This window comes from Symphalangus syndactylus, chromosome 2 (assembly GCF_028878055.3).
Source record: "Symphalangus syndactylus isolate Jambi chromosome 2, NHGRI_mSymSyn1-v2.1_pri, whole genome shotgun sequence".
Lineage (NCBI taxonomy): Eukaryota > Metazoa > Chordata > Mammalia > Primates > Hylobatidae > Symphalangus > Symphalangus syndactylus.
Window position 1 is genome coordinate 136,507,004 of NC_072424.2, and position 19,559 is coordinate 136,526,562.

At 45.4% G+C, this 19,559-nt stretch overlaps 2 protein-coding genes across 27 annotated transcripts in view; one reads left to right on the top strand and one right to left on the bottom strand.

Moving 5' to 3' along the window:
• Positions 1 to 800: 800 nt before the first annotated feature.
• DYNLT1 (dynein light chain Tctex-type 1) lies at positions 801 to 9,041 on the bottom strand. Of its 3 annotated transcripts, none has more exons than XM_055268531.2 (5): positions 8,926 to 9,041; positions 5,536 to 5,577; positions 2,065 to 2,188; positions 1,426 to 1,483; positions 801 to 1,195 (listed from the first exon to the last, which is right to left on the bottom strand). In XM_055268531.2, the coding sequence occupies exons 1-4, from the start codon at positions 8,950 to 8,952 to the stop codon at positions 1,428 to 1,430; spliced, it is 249 nt and encodes an 82-aa protein (XP_055124506.1). In that variant the 5' UTR covers positions 8,953 to 9,041; the 3' UTR covers positions 801 to 1,195; positions 1,426 to 1,427. The 3 variants fall into 3 exon arrangements, with proteins under 3 accessions (XP_055124506.1, XP_055124488.1, XP_055124496.1); XM_055268513.2 differs by having other exon boundaries at positions 1,426 to 1,503; positions 8,926 to 9,019; XM_055268521.2 differs by lacking the exon at positions 5,536 to 5,577 and having other exon boundaries at positions 1,426 to 1,503; positions 8,926 to 8,982.
• The window catches only part of SYTL3 (synaptotagmin like 3), a 121,567-nt gene continuing 111,045 nt past the window's right edge, over positions 9,038 to 19,559 (top strand). For 8 of the 24 annotated variants that reach the window (XM_055268368.2, XM_055268447.2, XM_063632802.1 and 5 more), the window contains exons 1-2: positions 13,872 to 14,072; positions 15,749 to 15,841. The gene's annotated coding sequence lies outside the window, so the exon portion shown is untranslated. Of the gene's footprint in view, positions 9,501 to 13,759; positions 14,073 to 15,748; positions 15,842 to 19,559 lie in introns of those variants that run through there. The other 16 variants (XM_055268424.2, XM_063632788.1, XM_063632808.1 and 13 more) reach the window with 10 other exon arrangements.

A 19,559-nucleotide genomic window follows, 5' to 3' on the forward strand; every position in this document is an offset into this window, starting at 1 on the left:
ACTTTAAACCAATCAGATAACCTCCAAACACATTTTCTGATTTTTAAATGACTGCAAATTGTTGAGGACACAAAATGAATGATTGATTGTGAAAACCATTTTGTAAGCTATGAAGTACTAAGACAATTTGTGAGCCCTACAGAGAACACGGGATTAACAGTTAAGGTGTTACAGCTTTGGGCCAAGTGTGAGTTAGAGCTCTCTGGCTAAGAGAATAGAAATTGGTTTGCCCACCTCCCATCCCTTAACCTCTAGAAGAGGAGGGCTTCAGAATGGGGGGTGTGGTAGGAATCTAACCAGAACCCAGCAGAGCCGTCAGGATCCTGGTCCCATGGGTGAAATGAGTACATCGTGGAGAGGACCACAGCAGAACTGCAACTTTTCTTTTTTTTGGTTGTATAGTTTGTTTTTTTTTTTTGAGGTGGAGTCTTGCTCTGTCACCCAGGCTGGAGTGCAGTGGCGGGAACTTGGCTCATGATCTTGGCTTACTGCAACCTCTGCCTCCCAGGTTCACGCCATTCTCCTGCCTCAGCCTCCCAAGTAGCTGGGACTACAGGCGTCCGCCACCACACCTGGCTAACTAACTAACTTTTTGTATTTTTAGTAGAGATGGGGTTTCACCGTGTTAGACAGGATGGTCTCGATCTCCTGACCTCATGATCCACCCGCCTCGGCCTCCCAAAGTGGTGGGATTACAGGCGTGAGCCACCACGCCCGGCCCGGTTGTATAGATTCTGTAGCCACTCACTAAATATGAAGAAATCATTTATGATACTATGAAGAACACAACAGACTTTAGATTAGATTTGAATAATTTATTCTAACAAAAGTATAAAGTATGGAAAATTAGCAAGTTTCACACTAGCAGATTTCAGATTTTAGCACCTTTGAAAGGAAATATTCAGAGTTAAGACAAGTGGCAACGCAGGCTGCAGGTGACCTACAGGGATACTCATCTGACTTCGGTGCCATTCACATCACAGTGCGGTCATTTGGTTTTTTCCTCTACATTGTGAAAGTGCCACAAAACAAAAAGAATGAGAAAAGAGTTCACTGAATTCATGGCTGGTGGTTAGAGGATGAACTAGAGACAAAAGGAGAAAGGCCGTAGGCTGGACTGCAGGTCAGATAGACAGTCCGAAGGCACTGACGATGCAGTACATGGTCTTATTCTCCCATCGCACAGTGCAGCTCCCTGCAGGAGGGAAGAGAGCAGCATTTAAGGCAGGGAAAGCTGGGGGACGATGTTTTACTCACAGTAAGGCCAACAGTCAAGTACCCATCTCTATGCTACACAAAGAACCTTGGCAAGTCTATTATAAAATGTTTCAAAAGGTGATAAACATGCATTGCATTCAAAGATAGGAAACTTCCAGTCATATATTTCACACAACAAAACTTCACAAACATGAATGAAAATCATACCATCAGTAGAGCTGTCCCAGAAGCAGGAACTTGCCGTGTGTAATCCAGCTCCATTCTTCTGCATAATTACACAAGTCACTTAAGTTAAAACAAATTTTTGTTAGAGAAGTCTACTGGGTAACACAAATGTCATTCTGTCCACTTTTAGCAAATGTACAACGTACGTAGCTCCACATGATGTTCTTGATAAAAATTATAGGGACAGATTGCCTTGTCTCACTATATTGACAAATTATAGGTGCTCCTTGACTTACAATGTCCCATAAACCCATCATAAATCAACAATATATGAAAATGTTAAGTTGCAAATGCACTTAATACCCTGGTAAATCCATCAAAAGTTGAAAAATTCTAAGTTGAGCCAGTGTAAGTTGGGGGCTGTCCACACTTCCTCTACGCTTCACTTGTTCTAAAAGCGTCCGATGGGGACCTCCTGTAAGATCCCGCTTCACATATGATCTGCAATTGTACCAGCAGCCAAATGGTCAAGCGTACGCTAATGTATACTACACACACGACCGACTCCCACCAGGAGCCTTCTTTGAGTTGAGGCCACGTTAGCTGTTCTGGTACTGGATGCCCCTCTGATCAGTGTTAAAAAACCATCCCCCAAATATACAAGAAACAAAAATCCATTACCGATGTATTTAAATGGTTTTCCCAGCTTGGTGAGTTGGCTTAAAGTTTGTTCTACTACATTTGTGGTCCACTGGTTCACTTTGCTGTGTTGATAAGCGTTACCACCAATTGCGCTTTCTATAGCCTAGAAAACAAAGCACAAAGTGCGTCCCGGTTAACCAAATGCACCCATACCACCTTTCAATCAGGAACTGACGGCACCCCAAGAAGTGATTTATGAAAAGTTTATTTTTAATCATGAGGGTGCCTTTGCAAATATACTTAATAGCATTATTTCATTTAAATAAGCTTGAAATTTGCTTTAAAAATTGAGTCTGTCAAATTATTTACACATTTTGACCTAATAATCACATTTAATGTTCACTACTATTAATATTTAGAGATACACATTTTTTCCTGTTGAGGCTAGAAAATATTTTGCCTATTCATTTCTTAAAAGTATATTACTTTTATCTACTACTACCTAACATATACTAATACTATATATTAGATGAATTGTATTATTTGTACAACCGACAATATACAAACCTATCCAAATAATCATATATTAAAAAATACTTTTATCCAGCATTGTCTGAGAACATGTTACCACATTAAGTGCATTTTTCAGATAACTAAAAGCCCTTTATATTCCAAAACTTATTTTAGGTTTATGATGAAATTTTTTTATTTTTGTTTTTCTGAGGCAGGGTTCTTCTGTTGCACAGGCTGGAGAGCAGTGATGCAATCTTGGCTCACTGCAGCCTTGACCTGCTGGGCTCAAGCAATCCTCCCACCTCAGCCTCCCTCCTGGGCTCAAGCAATCCTCCCACCTCAGCTTCTCTAGTAGCTGGGACTGCAGGCATGTGCCACCACGCCTGGCTAGTTTTTTGTAGAGACGGGGTCAAATGCCTGGGCTCAAGTGATCCTCCTGTCTCAGCCTCCTAAAGTGCTGGGATTACAGGCATAAGCCACAGCACCCAGCCCAACTTTTTTTCTTTATTATACGTTTACTTCTTTTTCTATGCTATATTCTTCGGGGGTTATCTGACAATGCAAGGCTCACTGTTGGTGCTCTTGCTAAGCTTATCATTATGATATTGTCATTGTATGATTTTCTGGGTTTTTCACTGTCAGCTCGCCTTTCACATGGATGCCAAGGTGCTTGCATCTCAGCAACTTTCTTCTCTACCCCTAACTTGCTGTGCTGGAAACCAGGAACCTGAGTTTCTATGACAGTTATGACCTAAAGTGAAAATAACATTCAGTGAGGGCCAAGGTCTGTCCTCAGACAGGCAGAGCAAACCAGCAGTCCAGGGATCTGAGCTGTGCATGGTGGTTATGGACTGGGATCTGATGCCTGGGGCTTAGATCCGGCGACCTTGCTTCTGAGGACCTAAAACCTCCCTAGGTCACTCTGATTTCTACCTACAGACCTGTTGATCATCTCCCTGAGACTCAGAGTAGTCAAGTTACACACAAGGATGGCTTACTTCTTGTCCTCTGCCACTGTGCTCCCTCCCAGCTCAGAGGCTACAAGAGGGCTGGGGGGCCAGAAGCCCCGGTTTAAGAGGACATCAGTGTTACCAGACCTGGGCATTGTCAAAGGGTGGGGAGGCTTTGTTCAAGCTAAACCTCTCCCTCCGCCAGCTCTCCCTCCACACATACTTTGAAATTCAGTTTTTCAAGGAGGAGGGAACCCTCCACCAATTTTGGACCTGTGCAAATTGACTACTACCCAATATTTAGGGTCACTTGAGTACAGAATTACCTATTGCGGGGGCAAAAAAGCTGTTGAGGCCAGTGACACAAGTTCAAGTAACACTGCAATGTCACCTCATGTTTCCATGTAGATTGGAAATGTGCTTTTTTGTTTTTTTTTTTGAGACAGAGTCTTGCTCTGTCGCCCAGACTGGAGTGCAGTGGCGTGATCTTGGCTCACTGCAACCTCCGTCTCCCGGGTTCAAGGGATTCTCCTGCCTCAGCCGCCCAAGTAGCTGGGATTACAGGCACGCGCCACCAAGCCTGGCTAATTTTTGTATTTTTAGTAGAGACGGGGTTTCACCATGTTGGACAAGATGGTCTCGATCTCTTGTCCTCATGATCCGCCCGCCTCGGCCTCCCAAAGTGCTGGGATGACAGGCGTGAGCCACCGCGCCCAGCCTGGAAATGTGTACTTTCAATTTCACTTGCTAATTGAAAGCTGGTAACCAAGTCAAAGATAAGGCAGAAAACAACTGAGGCAGGACTAGACTTCCCAACAAGCCCCCTCCACTGTTCCCAGTTCTGGTGTAATCCACCCACCTTGCTGCCCCCTGCTGTGTTCCACGTGAAACTGTGTATTTAGAAAAACCATGAAAACCAAACATACAGATCCCGCAAAGCAACCAGAAAGTCACACCTGATGCTGCACAATGTAAATGGCCAAATTCATTTTGCCTTTGGATACTGATCACAAACATAGGTTGTGGTTTTTTATCAAACACTAGTCAATAATTTACATTAAATTCTAAATTACATCTGAAACCCCAAACAGTATCATTAAATTCAGATCATCTAATAGTTTTCTTTTAGCCAATGCCTTTAATATCTGTGCCCCATTTTACCCAGGGAAGGCAGGGAAGCTGCTGAGGAAACTCCTTCTGGCTTCATTCCTACCTAGGGTAAGAATGAGCCCGTAGCTCTCAGCACTGCTCCAGCCACACCCACCTCTTTTCACTCCCTCACACACCATGCACTGCCCCCACTTCCCATGGGGCCTTGTCCCCTCTTTTTACTGCATTACCCCTACTTCTACTCATTCTTCAGATTTCAGCTCGAAATGGTCCCTGAACTCCCTGGGTGGCTCACATTCCCCGTTCAGTGCTCTCGCAGCACCACCACTAGTGGCACTTACCACACAGCAAATGCGGGCTGACACTTTACAGCGGGACTGTTTGATGTGTCTGCCCTGCCCGCCCCTCAGCTGTAAACTCCAGGAGGGTCTATGCCCTGCACGCTCCCTCAGTGTGTACTTTCTGAATGAATAACAAACATCCCTTCTGTCTCTCTTCCTCTTCATGATCAATAACACAATAAAGTGTGAAGTTTAGGAATGTAAGAAAAGTAAGCAAATAGGCCCCAAACTGGATCACCAGGTCCAGAATAACTGGAAGTTGATTTTCAATTTTCTTTTACTCACTCTTTCTTCATTCAACCCTGGAGACATTTATTTGTATACCAGGAGTCTTTAATGCTTAAAAGATTACAGAATCAAGTCTTGGTGATATTCAGTAATAATGCTGTGTACATAAAATTCCTTATCTCATTTAAAATATGTAATTTACATAATATAGAAGCAATTCTTATCTAGCTATTTACCGAAGTAAAAACTGTTATTTGAAACACAAAACACATAGACTCAGTTGAAACAATTCCAAGAGAGTATTTAAAACACATTATTTTCTCTAATATAAGCCATTAAACATTTAAGAAGAGCATTTCTCCTCTTACCTCTTTTACAATGTTGCTCACTTCATCAACAACAAAAGCAGTCTGTAAGGAAGAACATTCAGTTAAGTGTGATTTATTTAAAAGATATTTCCACTACATTGATAAGTGCAAATTTAGGTAACGAACATAATTTAGAAATGAAGACCTTAGAAATAATCTAACTAGACCGTTCACTTTACCAAGGATGGATGACATTACAGTCTTCAGAAACCAGAAGACTAGAATACATGCACATAATTTAAAGGTATTCTGTTTTATTTTTATTTATTTGTTTTTGAGACGGAGTGTCACTCTGTAGCCCAGGCCGGAATGCAGTGGCACGATCTCGGCTCACTGCAATCTCTGCCTCCCAGGTTCAAGTGATTCTCCTGACTCAGCCTCCCAAGTAGCTGGGATTACAGGTGCTCTCCACCACACCCGGCTAATTTTCATATTTTTAGTAGAGATGGGGTTTCACTATGTTTGCCAGGCTGGTCTCGAACTCCTGACCTTAGGTGATCCTCCCGCTTCAGCCTCCCAAAATGCTGGGATTACAGGCGTGAGCCACCACACCCGGCCCTGTTTTGTTTTAATCATGCCACAATCTAAGACTTCACTTTAAACTAGAATTCATTATCTTCTTCCATTTCAACTGGCTGCTAGACTCATTAACCAATAGAGAGGCTTAATGAGTTGGCTGATTTTTGTATAAATTAACTGAAGCTGCTGAAGCAATCTATTTAAGATGTAATTCTCTCTTCCATGATGTAAACTGATTAGGAGGATCAGTTTGACCTTGAGGAAATTTTTTTAAAGCACCATTAGTTGTAAAATGTACAATGATTATATTATTTCCAGGTAATTATTTTTCTTTCCCAGTGCTGCCCTCCTACTCCAGGACTAACCACCAGCTGCCAGCATGGCTGTTCTCTGTCAGTGTCTGGATGACTCAGGAGGTGGGCTGCCTGCAGTAATCTAGTGCCAGGAGTATAGTTTTCCTTTTACACATGGTAGATCTTAATGGGTAAAAGGTCATCCTGAAAATAACATTAGTCAGGCACTTGCTTGCCAATGTGCTCTTCACATGAGCGCAAGCGTTTAAAGTTACTGCTGAGTCCCAGGAAAGGTACGTAGCTCTGGACATGCCTTCGAGAGGGCAACCCCCGGGGCCCTCAGTCAATGTGCATCCTGAGGGAATCAAGGCAGAGAACCCTGACTTGGCAGTGAGTCTTCCTCCCTGCCTGGCTGCTGTCCACTGCAGGCCCTGCCCTTTCTTTTTAGGGGGGTCAGCAGCTGACTGCCCAAAGCCACCTCACTTGCTGTACTCAGAAGTTGGACTTGGAAACAAAACCAACTCACTGAGTGAATGACAATTTGCAATATCTTAGAGATTAAGTCATTTCTGGAAGCTTAAAGGATCCTTCCAAGTGACTACAGTGACCTTAATCACAAAGGAAAGGCACTGTATCACCTCCCATATGGTTACAGTACGAAAAAGGTTGAGGGACATTTTAAAGAATTTTTAGTGGAAAGCAGAGAGTTGTATTGAATCCAGTGGATAGTTTTAACTTCTCCAAGAAAGATGAATGGTGAGTTGAGAGAATAGTTACAAAGGCCCAGGCATCTACATGAAGTTAGAAGAGATGCAGAAAAGGCTGCTAAGAGACTGGTGGGAGGACCAGAACGGGCCATTCAGTAAATACCTAAGACCTGCCTACCTACAAGACAGCCATGGTCTCCACCTCCCAGGGCTCCATCCCAGGTGGAACACTCACCACTCTGTCCAGCCCCTTCATTTTACACACATGCAATTGAGATCTCGAATAATGAAGCCACTTAGCCACCTCATTTGTGGGGGTCAGAATCGGACTGCAGTATTAAGCGCTTTCCTTTACAAAGCGATTTCTTTTTTAGAAGTTTTACTCGATATTACTATAGTGCAAGACATTTTCCAATATTATATTGGGCAACAGTTTAAGGGGAAAGGCTTTTTCTTTGCTAACTGCTCCTGAACCAGGTCTTCTCGTCACTATTCACTTGGTTGCCATCAGCATTCAAACACTGATTATGCCACTGTCACAGGAAGTGTGTGCTAGTTAGGAAATCAGATCAAAACTGAAACTCTAGAATCAGTCCTTAAGTTTTAGTTTTATTTTCCCTGAAAACATTCCTCCTTAAACTAAATTTCTTTTTTTTCTTTTTTTTTTTTTTGTTTTTTGAGACGGAGTTTCGCTCTTGTTGCCCAGGCTGGAGTGCAATGGCGCGATCTCCGTTCACGGCAACCTCTGCCTCCCAGGTTCAAGAGATTCTCCTGCCTCGGCCTCCCGAAAATAGCTGGGATTACAGGCATGCACCACCACGCCCGGCTAATTTTGTATTTTTAATAGAGACGGGGTTTCTCCATGTTGGTCAGGCTGGTCTCGAACTCCTGACCTCAGGTGATCCGCCCGCCTAGACCTCCCAATGTGCTGGGATTACAGGCGTGAACCACTGCGCCCGGCCACTAAATTTCATAAATGGTAAGATATCCAACCTTACCAAATGTATCTATAGTTTATATTTTTGACAGTCTGCATAATAAATCCATAGGGCTCTATCTGAATTTCAACAAGGATTATTCAGTAAGAAGAAAATGAATTTTGTATCTCAGCTGCGCCTATCAGCTCTATTCCCCGAACGACCGTGAGCTTGAAGGAAAGCCATTTAACGCACACGGTGCCGATGGGTGTCTTCTGCTTGGCGAGATCGTGGGCTTTATCCTACTTCCTCAAGGAGGCATAAGAGATTTTTTCCCTACAACAATGAGCTTTCTTAGAGACATCTTAAACGGAAATGAAATGTGCTACTCATTCCCAGTGCTGCAAAACCAGGTGAGGCCCGAGACAAAGGCGCGGGATGGCCGGGACGCCAGCCCGGGGCGGAGGGGCTGGAGCGGGAGCGTCACCCGCACCTCCGCGGTGAGACGTCCAAGCCTCGGCGCTCCCAGCCCGGCCGCCGCGCCCCGCTCCAGGCTGGGGCTGGGGTCAGCCCCGCAGAGCAAGGGGCGGTGATGTCATCCTCCCGGCGAGCTTGGCTGCGGGCCGGGGGCGAGGCCCTGCGGGAAGGTTTCTCGGCACCGCTCACCGGGGCGCTCTCCCCGAGTCACGCCCGGTGCCTCCCCGCGGGGGAAGAAGCTCAATCCCCTTCCCGCCCCCCGCGCCGGGGAAACGGCGGCAGTGTCCGGGCAGAATGGGGCCGGGCGGAGCGCCGGCGACCGTGAACCTCAGGCCGTGGGCTGCCGAGACTGGCCTAGCTGAATGAGGTGGGCAGCCAGGCCTTTGTGGGCAGCCAGGCCTTTCCGGGCAGGACCGCGTGTCCTTCCGCGGCCAGGGCTCTAGGCCTCCACCCTTCCGTCGCCGACACGGCGGTTACCTCCTCCGCAGCCTGGTAGTCTTCCATCTTTCCTCCTGCGCGTCGCCTCCGCCTCCCTGAGTGGCGCAGACTGCGCAGGCGCACTCAGGCCCCGCCCCAGACCTGCCACGCCGCTCTCCGCTCGCGCCTGCCTCGCCCATGCCCAGCTCCCTAGCCCCACGGCCCCCACCACGCCCAGCTCCCGGGCCCCGCCCGGACCCTCAGTGACTCCATGCCTGGGCGGGGCCCGTGGGTGGACCCTGAATTCGCCTCTCCTCCTGTCCTCTGGGAGGTGGTGGTTTCCATGGGAACCCGTGAGGGTAGCCGGGCAGCTCCCTAAACCTTAGCAACAGAAACAGAACACACGTACAAAAGGCAGTCCTGGAGGGGAAGCGTGGTCCCGGCCCCTCCTCCGGTTTGTACTGTGTGGATTGACGCGGACGTTCATACCGGCTCGGACACCTGGCAACAAACTCGAAAGTGACTGCTGAAGGCAGTGCGCCCGATGAGACGTTGTTGCAGTTCCCTTGGGGACTGGGATTGGCATACTTTAGCTATCTGAACGAAACTTCCCTTTGGGGTGTTAAGTTTTCCAGGTAAATAAGAATTTTTCCTTTAAGAACCATTACAAAAAAAAAAACATTTTGGGTGGAAATTTTTGTAAAATGTGGCACACTTCCTGACTACCTTAATCATAGTGAACTAGACAGACTTGATTTGTATGTGGGTTCTTTATGGAAATTAGGAATTGCACTGGGCTCTGGTAAACTGCCCTCCACGGAAAGCTGAGGCATATGCACCTGTTGGCAGGTATTCTCAGGCTCAGAGTTTTGATTTTGGCGTTTGCTTTTTCTGGTTTCATCATGCACTTGAATTCAGGCTGCTGGAACCCACTTCCAATTCCCCAAGAAAGAGCTGACTGCAAGGGTCCCAGGGATTTGGTAGAACTAAACTTCAAATCCCACATCTAATCCGTCAGCAACCCTTGTTATTTCTACCTTATATGCTCAGGATTCCAGTTAAAGATTGATATCTCTCATCTGGATTATGACCATCGGACTGTAACCTGGTCGGTCTATCAGGGTCTTATTAGAGCCCTTCAACTTAACCCAGCGACGCTTCCCTCCCCTCATCCATTCTGCCCTGCGGTGAGTCAATAGTTACTAAGTTGTCAGACTACAGACTAACCTTAGTGATCTTTGGATGACTAAACTTTTAACATGTCTTAGCTCAAAATCTCCTACAGAGAGCCATCCTGTGACCACTGCATCTACGGTAGCCGACCTCCTCATTCTCCACCCCTGCATCCTGTACATTTTCCTCATAGCACTTCTCTCAGTTTGTAAGAACGCATTTATGGTTGCTTGTTTATGGTGTGTCTCCATTTGGAAACTAAGTACCATGCAGGAAGGATCTGTTTTATTCACTAATGTATCCCCTTCCTTCCACATTGTGCCTGGCACATAATAGCTGCACAATTAACATTTATTTGTTTATTTAGAGACAGGGTGTCATTCTGTTGCCCAGGCTGGAATGCAGTGGTGTGATCGGAAATTTTGAGCTAAGATGTGTTAAAGTTTAGTCATCCAAAGACCACTAAGAGCTTGAGCTCCTGGGCGCAAGGTATTCTCCTGCCTTATCCTCCTGAGCAGCTGGGATTCCAAGCACTAGCCACCACACCCATCTATTTTTTTAATATGTCTTTTGTAGAGATGGGGTCTCACTGTGTTGCCCAGGCAGGTCTCAAACTCCTGGGCTTAAGGGATCCTCCAGCCTCAGCCTCCCAAAGTGCTGGGATTATAGCTGTGAGCCACCATGCCCGGCCTAAAATTTGTTGCATGAATCATTTCCGCCATGGGTGTTAGCTTTGCCTCAGACCCAAATGGAGAGAACTGGGGAGTGGAGGAAGATGCAACTACCTGCCTCCTTGAGGGAAACAGGGCTGGCGAGAGGAGGGCAGAGCCCTGACTGACCCAAGGCTGCTTGGCCCTGGGTGTTTGGCCCGAGCAAGGAGACTTGCTGGGCGGGCTGGTTGCTCTCCCACACCTGGTCTTCCTCTCCTTGGATTCTGAACTTTATCTACCTTTTGAGTTCCTTTCTTATTACCTGGCTTCAACTCCCCTGTCCTGGTGTTTCAGTCTTGCGCCTTAGTCCACACGTGATTCTGATGCTGACATTGCTTTGCCTTCCTGCCGTTCTCAGTATCACCTCAGATCTCGTTTTGGGTGTTCTCTGCCTACCTGGTTCCAAGCTCTTGGCCCCACCATGATCCTGAGTCAGTCAGGAGCCTCTTAAATCTTTTTTCTTCTGCTACTTTGTCGTGGACCTGGAGTTCAGTAGCTAAGTGTCACAGAATTATGTGCAAAGCAAGAGTAAACCGGTTCTGAGCAAACACCTGCAATGGAAGAGCATGACGCTTGGGACAACCTTTTCAATTTTCCCCACAACCTTTTAGGAACTTCCTAATTTAAATTAATTTCCTGAATGGCTGCTAGGATGGTGCATAATTAATGCATGGATCTTGTTATAACTGCGAATTACCAGCATGCACATAAATCAACAGAAAACATGCAAATGTGCATTTTAAAAATGTTTACATGATTTTAGCTTTTATATATTGGGTACCACTCTCCAATTTTAACTATTAAAGAACATTTGTTAAATGATCATGATATATGACATCTTGAGGCTGCCAGTAGACGGATGAGCTGGTCTGTTTATCTTCATAACTATCTGTTCACTTGTTCAACACACATATATGGAGCACTCCCTTTGTGTCAGGCTCTGAGCTGGGGTTGAGGCTACAAAGTTGACTAAAACATGGCCTTTATGGAATATTTTTTAAAAAATGGATATATCTGTAAATAGGAGGGTTTGAATTCTCTAGGCTTATGTGATGTTGTAGTGCTTGGAAAAATGCAGTGATGTGCTATTATATTCTGCCCAGCTGATGTAGGGCTAAGGAATTTAAAATCGTTAAGACATTTGGCAGTTCACCAGATGCCATTTCCAGCATCTTCCATCTGCCACGAATGGATGTCCATCAGAAGCATTGGAGCTCAGACACCTTGACTCATAACTGCTCATGAATCTTTGCCACTCCGCCATATTTTAGAATAATGTTTAGTTTCTATGCAGTAAGTCAGTGGAGTGAATCTTAGGTTTGTTTTTCAATTTGGAGGTTAGTGATAGGTTGGCAGGTTTGCGTGCAATCACCTTTCTTTCCTGGAGTCAAATTTCTTGAATACAGACTGTGGGACTGGAGCTGCCAATACCTTTATTTAGCAAGTGTGGGCCTAATAATCATAGCAATCAATGAACTGTCACATCAATAAATAACATCAATAATATCCAGCAGTGGCCAGGCGCAGTGGCTCACACCTGTAATCCCAGCACTTTGGGAGGCTGAGGCAGGCGGATCACGAGGTCGGGAGATCGAGACCATCCTGGCTAACATGGTGAAACCCCGTCTCTACTAAAAATACAAAAAATTAGCTGGGCGTGGTGGCGGGCACTTATAGTCCCAGCTACTCGGAGAGGCTGAGGCAGGAGAATGGCGTGAACCTGGGAGGCGGAGTTTGCAGTGAGCCGAGATCGCGCCACTGCAGTCCCACTTGGGTGAAAGAGCGAGACTCCATCCCAAAAAAAAAAAAAAATAAAATAATAATAATAATATCCAGCAGTGTTGTTCTGCTATAATCTGCAGCCCTTCATAGTCCAAATGCCATCCTGTGGATATTCCATTTTTTCCTTTCTTCCCCTGTGTCAAAAAGTGTGTTACTGAGATGTGCTATGAGATCATGCTGAGTCAAAATAATAATAACAGAAGAAGATGATGAGGACGAGGGTGCTGTTGAAACACTCATGGCTGAGGAATTTAATGTTGTAAAGGAAAAGAAACTCTGGCTGACACATATCTAAAGTGAGAGTCTTGTGCTGAGAAATGCTAAAGAGATTAGCTAAGAAGTGCCTATATTTAGATCTGCTATTGAGCTGGGAAGTGGAGGCACAGTTGTGCTGAAATACCTCCGTACCCCATGAAACAGTGGCTGCTCTGAGCTTGTTGGATCCCTCTTCCTCTCAATCCTGGTGACTGCAGCCCTTTCCCTGGGACCTCATCCCCAAGACCAATAACTAAAGGATAACTCGTGGTATAGCAGGGCCTCCGCTGGCATTTGTTCCAATGGGTAAATATTCATGCTATAGTAAATAGTATATATTTAATATAGTATATATTTAATATAGTATATATTAAATAGTTTGATGCTCAGTTCTGTGTTTGTGAAAACACTACACACTACAGCAGAATAGGCAAGGTTAGCTGCAGAAACAAATGGCCCTACACTCTCAGTGGCTGATGACAGCAAACATTTATTTGCCACTCACACTCCATGACCATCGAGGATCTTCCATGGCTCTGCTGCACATCTTCTCCATGCTGAGACCAGGTCGATGGAGCAGCCTGTGTCTGGAGTCATCGAGGGAAAGGCAAGGGAAAGAGAATGGTGGCCCCAGTACTGGCTCGGAAGGTGCTAAGCCTACGTGGCACGTGGCACCTTTGCACACACTTCATTGTCTTATTGCTCTCCAGAGCAAGTCTTTGGCCATGCCTGAGTTAGCAGGGCAGGGACACTTCACGGTGCTGAGTAATACTACCTAGTACATGCATAGCATTTTGAAGGTTCCCCTTGGTGATTTCATTACAATCTTCATCGCTCTTGGCCTGGCTGTCCCCCTTTCTTGTAAATTATTCTTAAGTTAATAGCTGTTCTTTGAGATGTGGTTAGTCATTTACACTGAAGTCAATGTGAAACCCTTCACAAATGTGGAAACATTTGAATATTTGAAGGCTGTAGTCTCTGTAGAGAGTTTCCTTAGGAAGGGTGAAACATTTCACCAGCATCAGCCTGGTCTTTCCTCCAGCTAAAAATGTAAAATGTTGGCATAGAAGAGCTCCTTGGTGTGGTTTTGGGGTGGCTTTGCTCCCTGGGTCCGTAGTGATGTGGGAATAGCCACTGAGGCATGTAAGGCTGGCCACACAGGGTGCACTGCGTCAGCCTGTGCCCGACAGGAAGGGAAGAGAAATACGTCAGTTACTCTAACCAGAAGAATTGACTTCCTTATCTGCAGAGCCAGCTCTGGTCTCTTCTCTTGAAGCAGATGAGAAGGTAGGATGAGAACGCATGGCTGGCTGTTGCGACAGGTTGTTTTAGGAGGGGGGTGGGTAGAGATTATAGTTATTGTAACTTTTCTTAAATTTATGACATTGAAAAGGTAGGAAACAAAACATAATAAATTAGATAAAAGATATCTTGTAATTTTATTGAATAACATCCATTTAACATTTGAGATAATAATGATTTAAGTGATATGGTGGAAGTAACTTCAGAGTTAATTAAAAACCAAAACAAAGCAGAAAAGCCCTATCCAAAAGCTATATGGTGTGATTTTTTTTTTAAAAGGTAGAGTGTCATTTGCTTTCTTCTTTGGTTTGTAAATTCTTATACTTACAGTTTATTACTGTTTTGCTCTCTCTGAATCGACTTTATTGTTTTGATCACCCGTAATTTCTAGTTTGGAGGTGGAACATAAATATCATTTTGGAATTATAAAAAAGTTAACTAGGGTCTAATTTAAATTTCTTTTAATTAAGCTTCCTTAATCCCCAAATTGCTTGGTAAGAAAGAGACTATGAGAGGAAAGTGCACATTAGATATTAAAGATTTATTAAATTAGAATTGGGCTGGGTGTGGTGGCTCACACCTGTAATCCCAGCACTTTGGGAGGCCAAGGTGGGTGGATCCCTTGAGATCAGGAATTTGAGAACAGCCTGGCCAACATGACAAAACTGCATCTCTAAAAAAAAAAAAAAAAAAAAAAAAAAAATACAAAAATTAGCTGGATGTGGTGGCAGGCACCTGTAATCCCAGCTACCCAGGAGGCTGAGGCAGCAGAATCACTTGAACCTGGGAGGCAGAGGTTGCAGTGAGCCAAGATCCTGCCACTGCAATCCAGCCTGGGCAACAGAGTAAGACTCCGTCTCAAAAAAAGAAAAAAAGAAATTAGAATTGGTGTAGAAAAGATTATTCAGCCAAGATAGTTGGAGATTCTAACTTCTTAGCTGCTTTGCCTAAATGAAGCATAATGTTTTGGAGTTAAACAGACCCAGTTTAGAGTGTGAGTTTAGGTAAGTTACTTAATCACTCCAAGACTCTCCTCATCTGTAGAATGGGTACATTTACTTCATAATGTGGTAATAAGGATTAGTAGAGATAATGTATGCAAAGTACTTAAACTGTCTGGTTCAGAGTAAGAGCTAAATAAATAGTAGCTGTTGGCACAACAGAAAGCATAACGATTGTGAGTAGTACCTAGAAGGATATAATAATATTAATTCTTGGCCGGGCGTGGTGGCTCACACCTGTCATCCCAGCACTTTGGGAGGCCGAGGCGGGTGGATCATGAGGTCAAGCGATCAAGATCATCCTGGCCAACATGGTGAAACCCTGTCTCTACTAAAAAGTACAAAAAAATTAGCCGGGTGTGGTGGTGCTTGCCTGTAGTCCCAGCTACTCAGGAGGCTGAGGCAGGAGAATCGCTTGAACCCGGGAGGCGGAGGTTGCGGTGAGCTGAGATCGCGCCACTGCCCTCCAGCCTGGCGACAGAGTGAGACTCCATCTCCGATAAATAAATAAATAAATAAATCATAATATTAATTCTCATTTCTTTGCTCTTCCATACAAAGAGGTCAAGTGTAAAGTATGAATGCCATGGCTTCCTATTTCAGTCATGAATTCCTATTTCTGATTCTAAAGTAATATTTTTTGTTGTTTTTGGGTGGTAGAAGTCTCCCCGAATAAGAAAGAATACTCGGAATCAGCGGTGAATTGCCGTGACCTTTCCGATAAAGCCCCTGTTCGACTTTGTCCTCTCTCAGGTAGGCTTCAAGTTTTATAGATTCAAGCCCACGTGTGAGTCTTCTAATGTTGTTTATTAATTTTTATGTATTTATTTTTATTTTTATTTATTTATTTGAGATGGAGTCTCACTCTGTTGCCCAGGCTGGAGTGCAATGGCACAATCTCGGTTGACTGCAACCTCCGCCTCCCAGGTTCAAGTGATTCTCCTCTGTCAGCCTCCCCAGTAGCTAGGATTACAGGTGCCTGCCACCACGCTCAGATAATTTTTGTATTTTTAGTACAGATGAGGTTTCACCAGGTTGGCCAGGCTGGTGTCAAACTCCTGACCTCAGGTGATCCACCCACCTCAGCCTCCCAAAGTGTTGGGATTACAGGCGTGAGCCACCGAGCCCAGCATATTTATTTATTTATTTATTTTATTATTATTATTTTTTGAGACAGAGTCTCACTCTGTTGTCCAGGCTGGAGTGCAGTGGCCGCAATTTCAGCTCACTGCAAGCTCCGCCTCCCGGGTTCACACCATTCTCCTGCCTCAGCCTCCTAAGTAGCTGGGACTATAGGCGCCTGCCACCACGCCTGGCTAATTTTTTTGTATTTTTAGTGAAGACAGGGTTTCAGCGTGTTGGCCAGGATGGTCTCCATCTCCTGACCTCATGATCCACCCGCCTCGTCCTCCCAAAGTGCTGGGATTACAAGCGTGAGCCACCACGCCCAGCCTTATTTATTTTTTTGAGACAGAGTCTCACTCTATCACCCAGGCTGGAGTGCAATGGCACTATCTCAGCTCACCGCAACCTCCGCCTCCCGGGTTCAAACAGTTCTGTCTCAGCCTCCCGAGTAGCTGGGATTGCAGGCGCCCACCACCACGCCCGGCTAATTTTTCTATTTTTAGTAAAGACAGGGTTTCACCATGTTAGCTAGGCTGGTCTTAAAACTCCTGACCTCGTGATCCACCCACCTCAGCTTCCCAAAGTGCTGGGATTACAGGCGTGAGCCACCGCGCCCAGCCGAGTCTTCTAATGTGAAGTACAGATATCTGAGGGACCTGAAACTTATACAACTTGTGGAGACTTTAGGAAAACAAAGAGGGAACCAGGTATAGGGCATCTAGGGCCTTGGACAGGGCCGTGCAAATAAGGGATTCTGAAATTCAGGTGTCATTAACTTCCCAGAAAACCCACCTCTGAATAAGTAACAAGATAGACAGAAAATTTATAAACGCACATCTTCATTTCTGTGTCAGACTTTCTGATCATATGCATGCGTGCTGTCTCGTTGCAAAAATGAGTCTTTTAAGCCTATGAATAGGGAATGGAGCTGAGAGCTGTTCTTTATTCATCACCTTCCTTTGTGGCTGTAATCAGCTTCCGTAAAGAATCTATGCAAGCAGGCTGGTCGCAGTGGCTCACGCTTGTAATCCCAGCACTTTGGGAGGCCAAGGTAGGCAGATCACCTGAGGTCAGGAGTTCGAGACCAGCCTGACCAACAGAAGAAACCCCGTCTCTACTAAAAATACAAAATTAGCAGGGCATGGTGGTGCATGCCTGTAATGTCAGCTACTCGGGAGGTTGAGGCAGGGGAATCTCACGAACCCAGGAGGCGGAGGTTGTGGTGAGCCAAGGTCGTGCCATTGCACTCCAGCCTGGGCAACAAAAGCGAAACTCCGTCTCAGAGAAAAAAAAAAAAAGAATCTATGCAAGCAAAAAAGTCATGAGGTTTTTGGGTAAAATTTCAAGGACAATGCAGTCACTCAGCTTTTCCCCTGGGTACGAGGCAGAAAGCATGGTGGCTGCACGCTGAAGCTGTGAAACTTCTCAAGGAAATAGCTGTGGTGAACAACACAGGAGCGAGCTGCTGCCCGCTTGAAATGACGTGCAGGGCTGTGGCTTGTGGGCTTTGAGAACGTTCTATAGTCTTCCCTTGAAAGCGTGTGTGGTGATGACAGTCACGTTCACACGCACTCATGCTGCTGCACATCTCTGCATTTCCACTCTGGTGATGTTTCCCCCGTACCAGGGAGGGCTGAACATTTATTTCCTTTGATCCGATGACTGGCTGCTCAGAGACAATAGATGATTGGATGAAAGAAATAGGGGCCCCTGTCTACGAATAAACAATGTGTCCCTTTCCCATCCTCCTCGTCTCTTTTCTTCATTGGTTTTACTTTTCTCGTACTTTTCCCCTTTTAACAGATTTAAAAGCCAAAGTCAAGATTTGCTGTTAGGCTGAGGAAAGCAAGCAGGCGTTGTTTCAAACTCCTAGTGCATGACTATTTCAATCCCCTGGCGGAGCTGTCCCACACGCCTCTCCCTGGGAAGCCCTCCCTCGCCCCACCAGCCCTCTCTGCTCCTGTGTGGAGTGACTCGTGCCTTCTGATCCTTGGGTTTTTGTACTCATCCCACCATGTTATGAGTTATTTGTCTGTGTGTCCATATTCTGGCTGGGATGGGTCCTTCTTAAATGCAGAGATTGGGTCTCACTTCTTTTTAGATCCTCGATGCCTGGCACGTGCTTGATACATAGAAGCCAATAAAATCAGTGTTGAACTGCACACTCAATGCCATAACCAAACTGTGTTTGTCTGGATGCCAAAGTTCCACTGGGATACAGCATGACCAGATAAGGACCGATGGAAACACCTAGATTGAAGTTTTCCCCATGGCTGCGTGCGTCCCTCCCAATCCCAGAACAGTGGCTTAGCTTCCTCTTCTTGGGCCTTCCTGAGGGGGAAATGGAAGGTAGAAGAAACCCTTCTGAGTCGGGCTTGCTTTGTTCTGGCTGTTGCTCTAGGGCTGTGCCTGGATGACTCAGTGAGTTCCCCAGACAGCCCTATGAAGCAGGGGTGGCTCCATGTCACGGAGGAGGAAGGCCAGTCTCCCAGAGATGAAGCAGCTGGCCCGGGAGCACGTGGCTGAGTCCTGACTGGGTATGAGCCCAGACTGGCTGGCTCCAAAAGTGACACAGAGACAGATGGCTGAGTGTCGGGGGGCTTCTCCAAGTGGCTGTAGGAGAATGTTTCCTTCCAGGTGGTGCTGTGGTGTGGGATTTATTCATTTTTAATTGCCAGATAAAATCAGGCTGATCGATGGAGTGCTGTAAAACAAAGACAGGCACCATTACAAAAATGTAGCAAGGGAGTTAGGAGACTGGATCTAAGCTCCGAGCAGGTGAGGACGGTGCCTGACTCAGTGCTTGGGACATCATAAAGAGCATTTAAGATCTTGTTGAGCAAATGACAGAGTGACCAAATAAATGTCATCCTGGGAAAATGGATCTAGGAGATTTCAATATTCAAGCTATGAGATTGTGAATTCCTGCATGAGATGATTAACGTACAATTTCAAAGATTCCTGTTAAATTCCAAAATGACTCAGATTTTTCTATGCTTTTTGGATTTCTGAAGACTGAGGCTTTCTGCAGTGAGGACTCACTTGCCCCCTGCCCGTCCTTACTTCCTGCTGTACTTGAATGTGGGCTTCCTGCCCTAGGAAGGAAGTTTGACATTGGAGTAAATCTCCATGTCGAAATATTCTTCAGGTTTCTCAATTCAAGCCAAACATCAAGTGCCTCCTGGCTGGGTGATGGGGAAATCGCTGAAATCTGATGTTGTCCCTAGAAGGGGAACACTCAAGACAGAATGAAATCAGCGTCACCATCGAGATACACAAATTAGAAAGCAGTTAAATTTGAAGGAGCAATGGACCTTTATTGTAAATGAGGAGAAAGTTTCTGAAC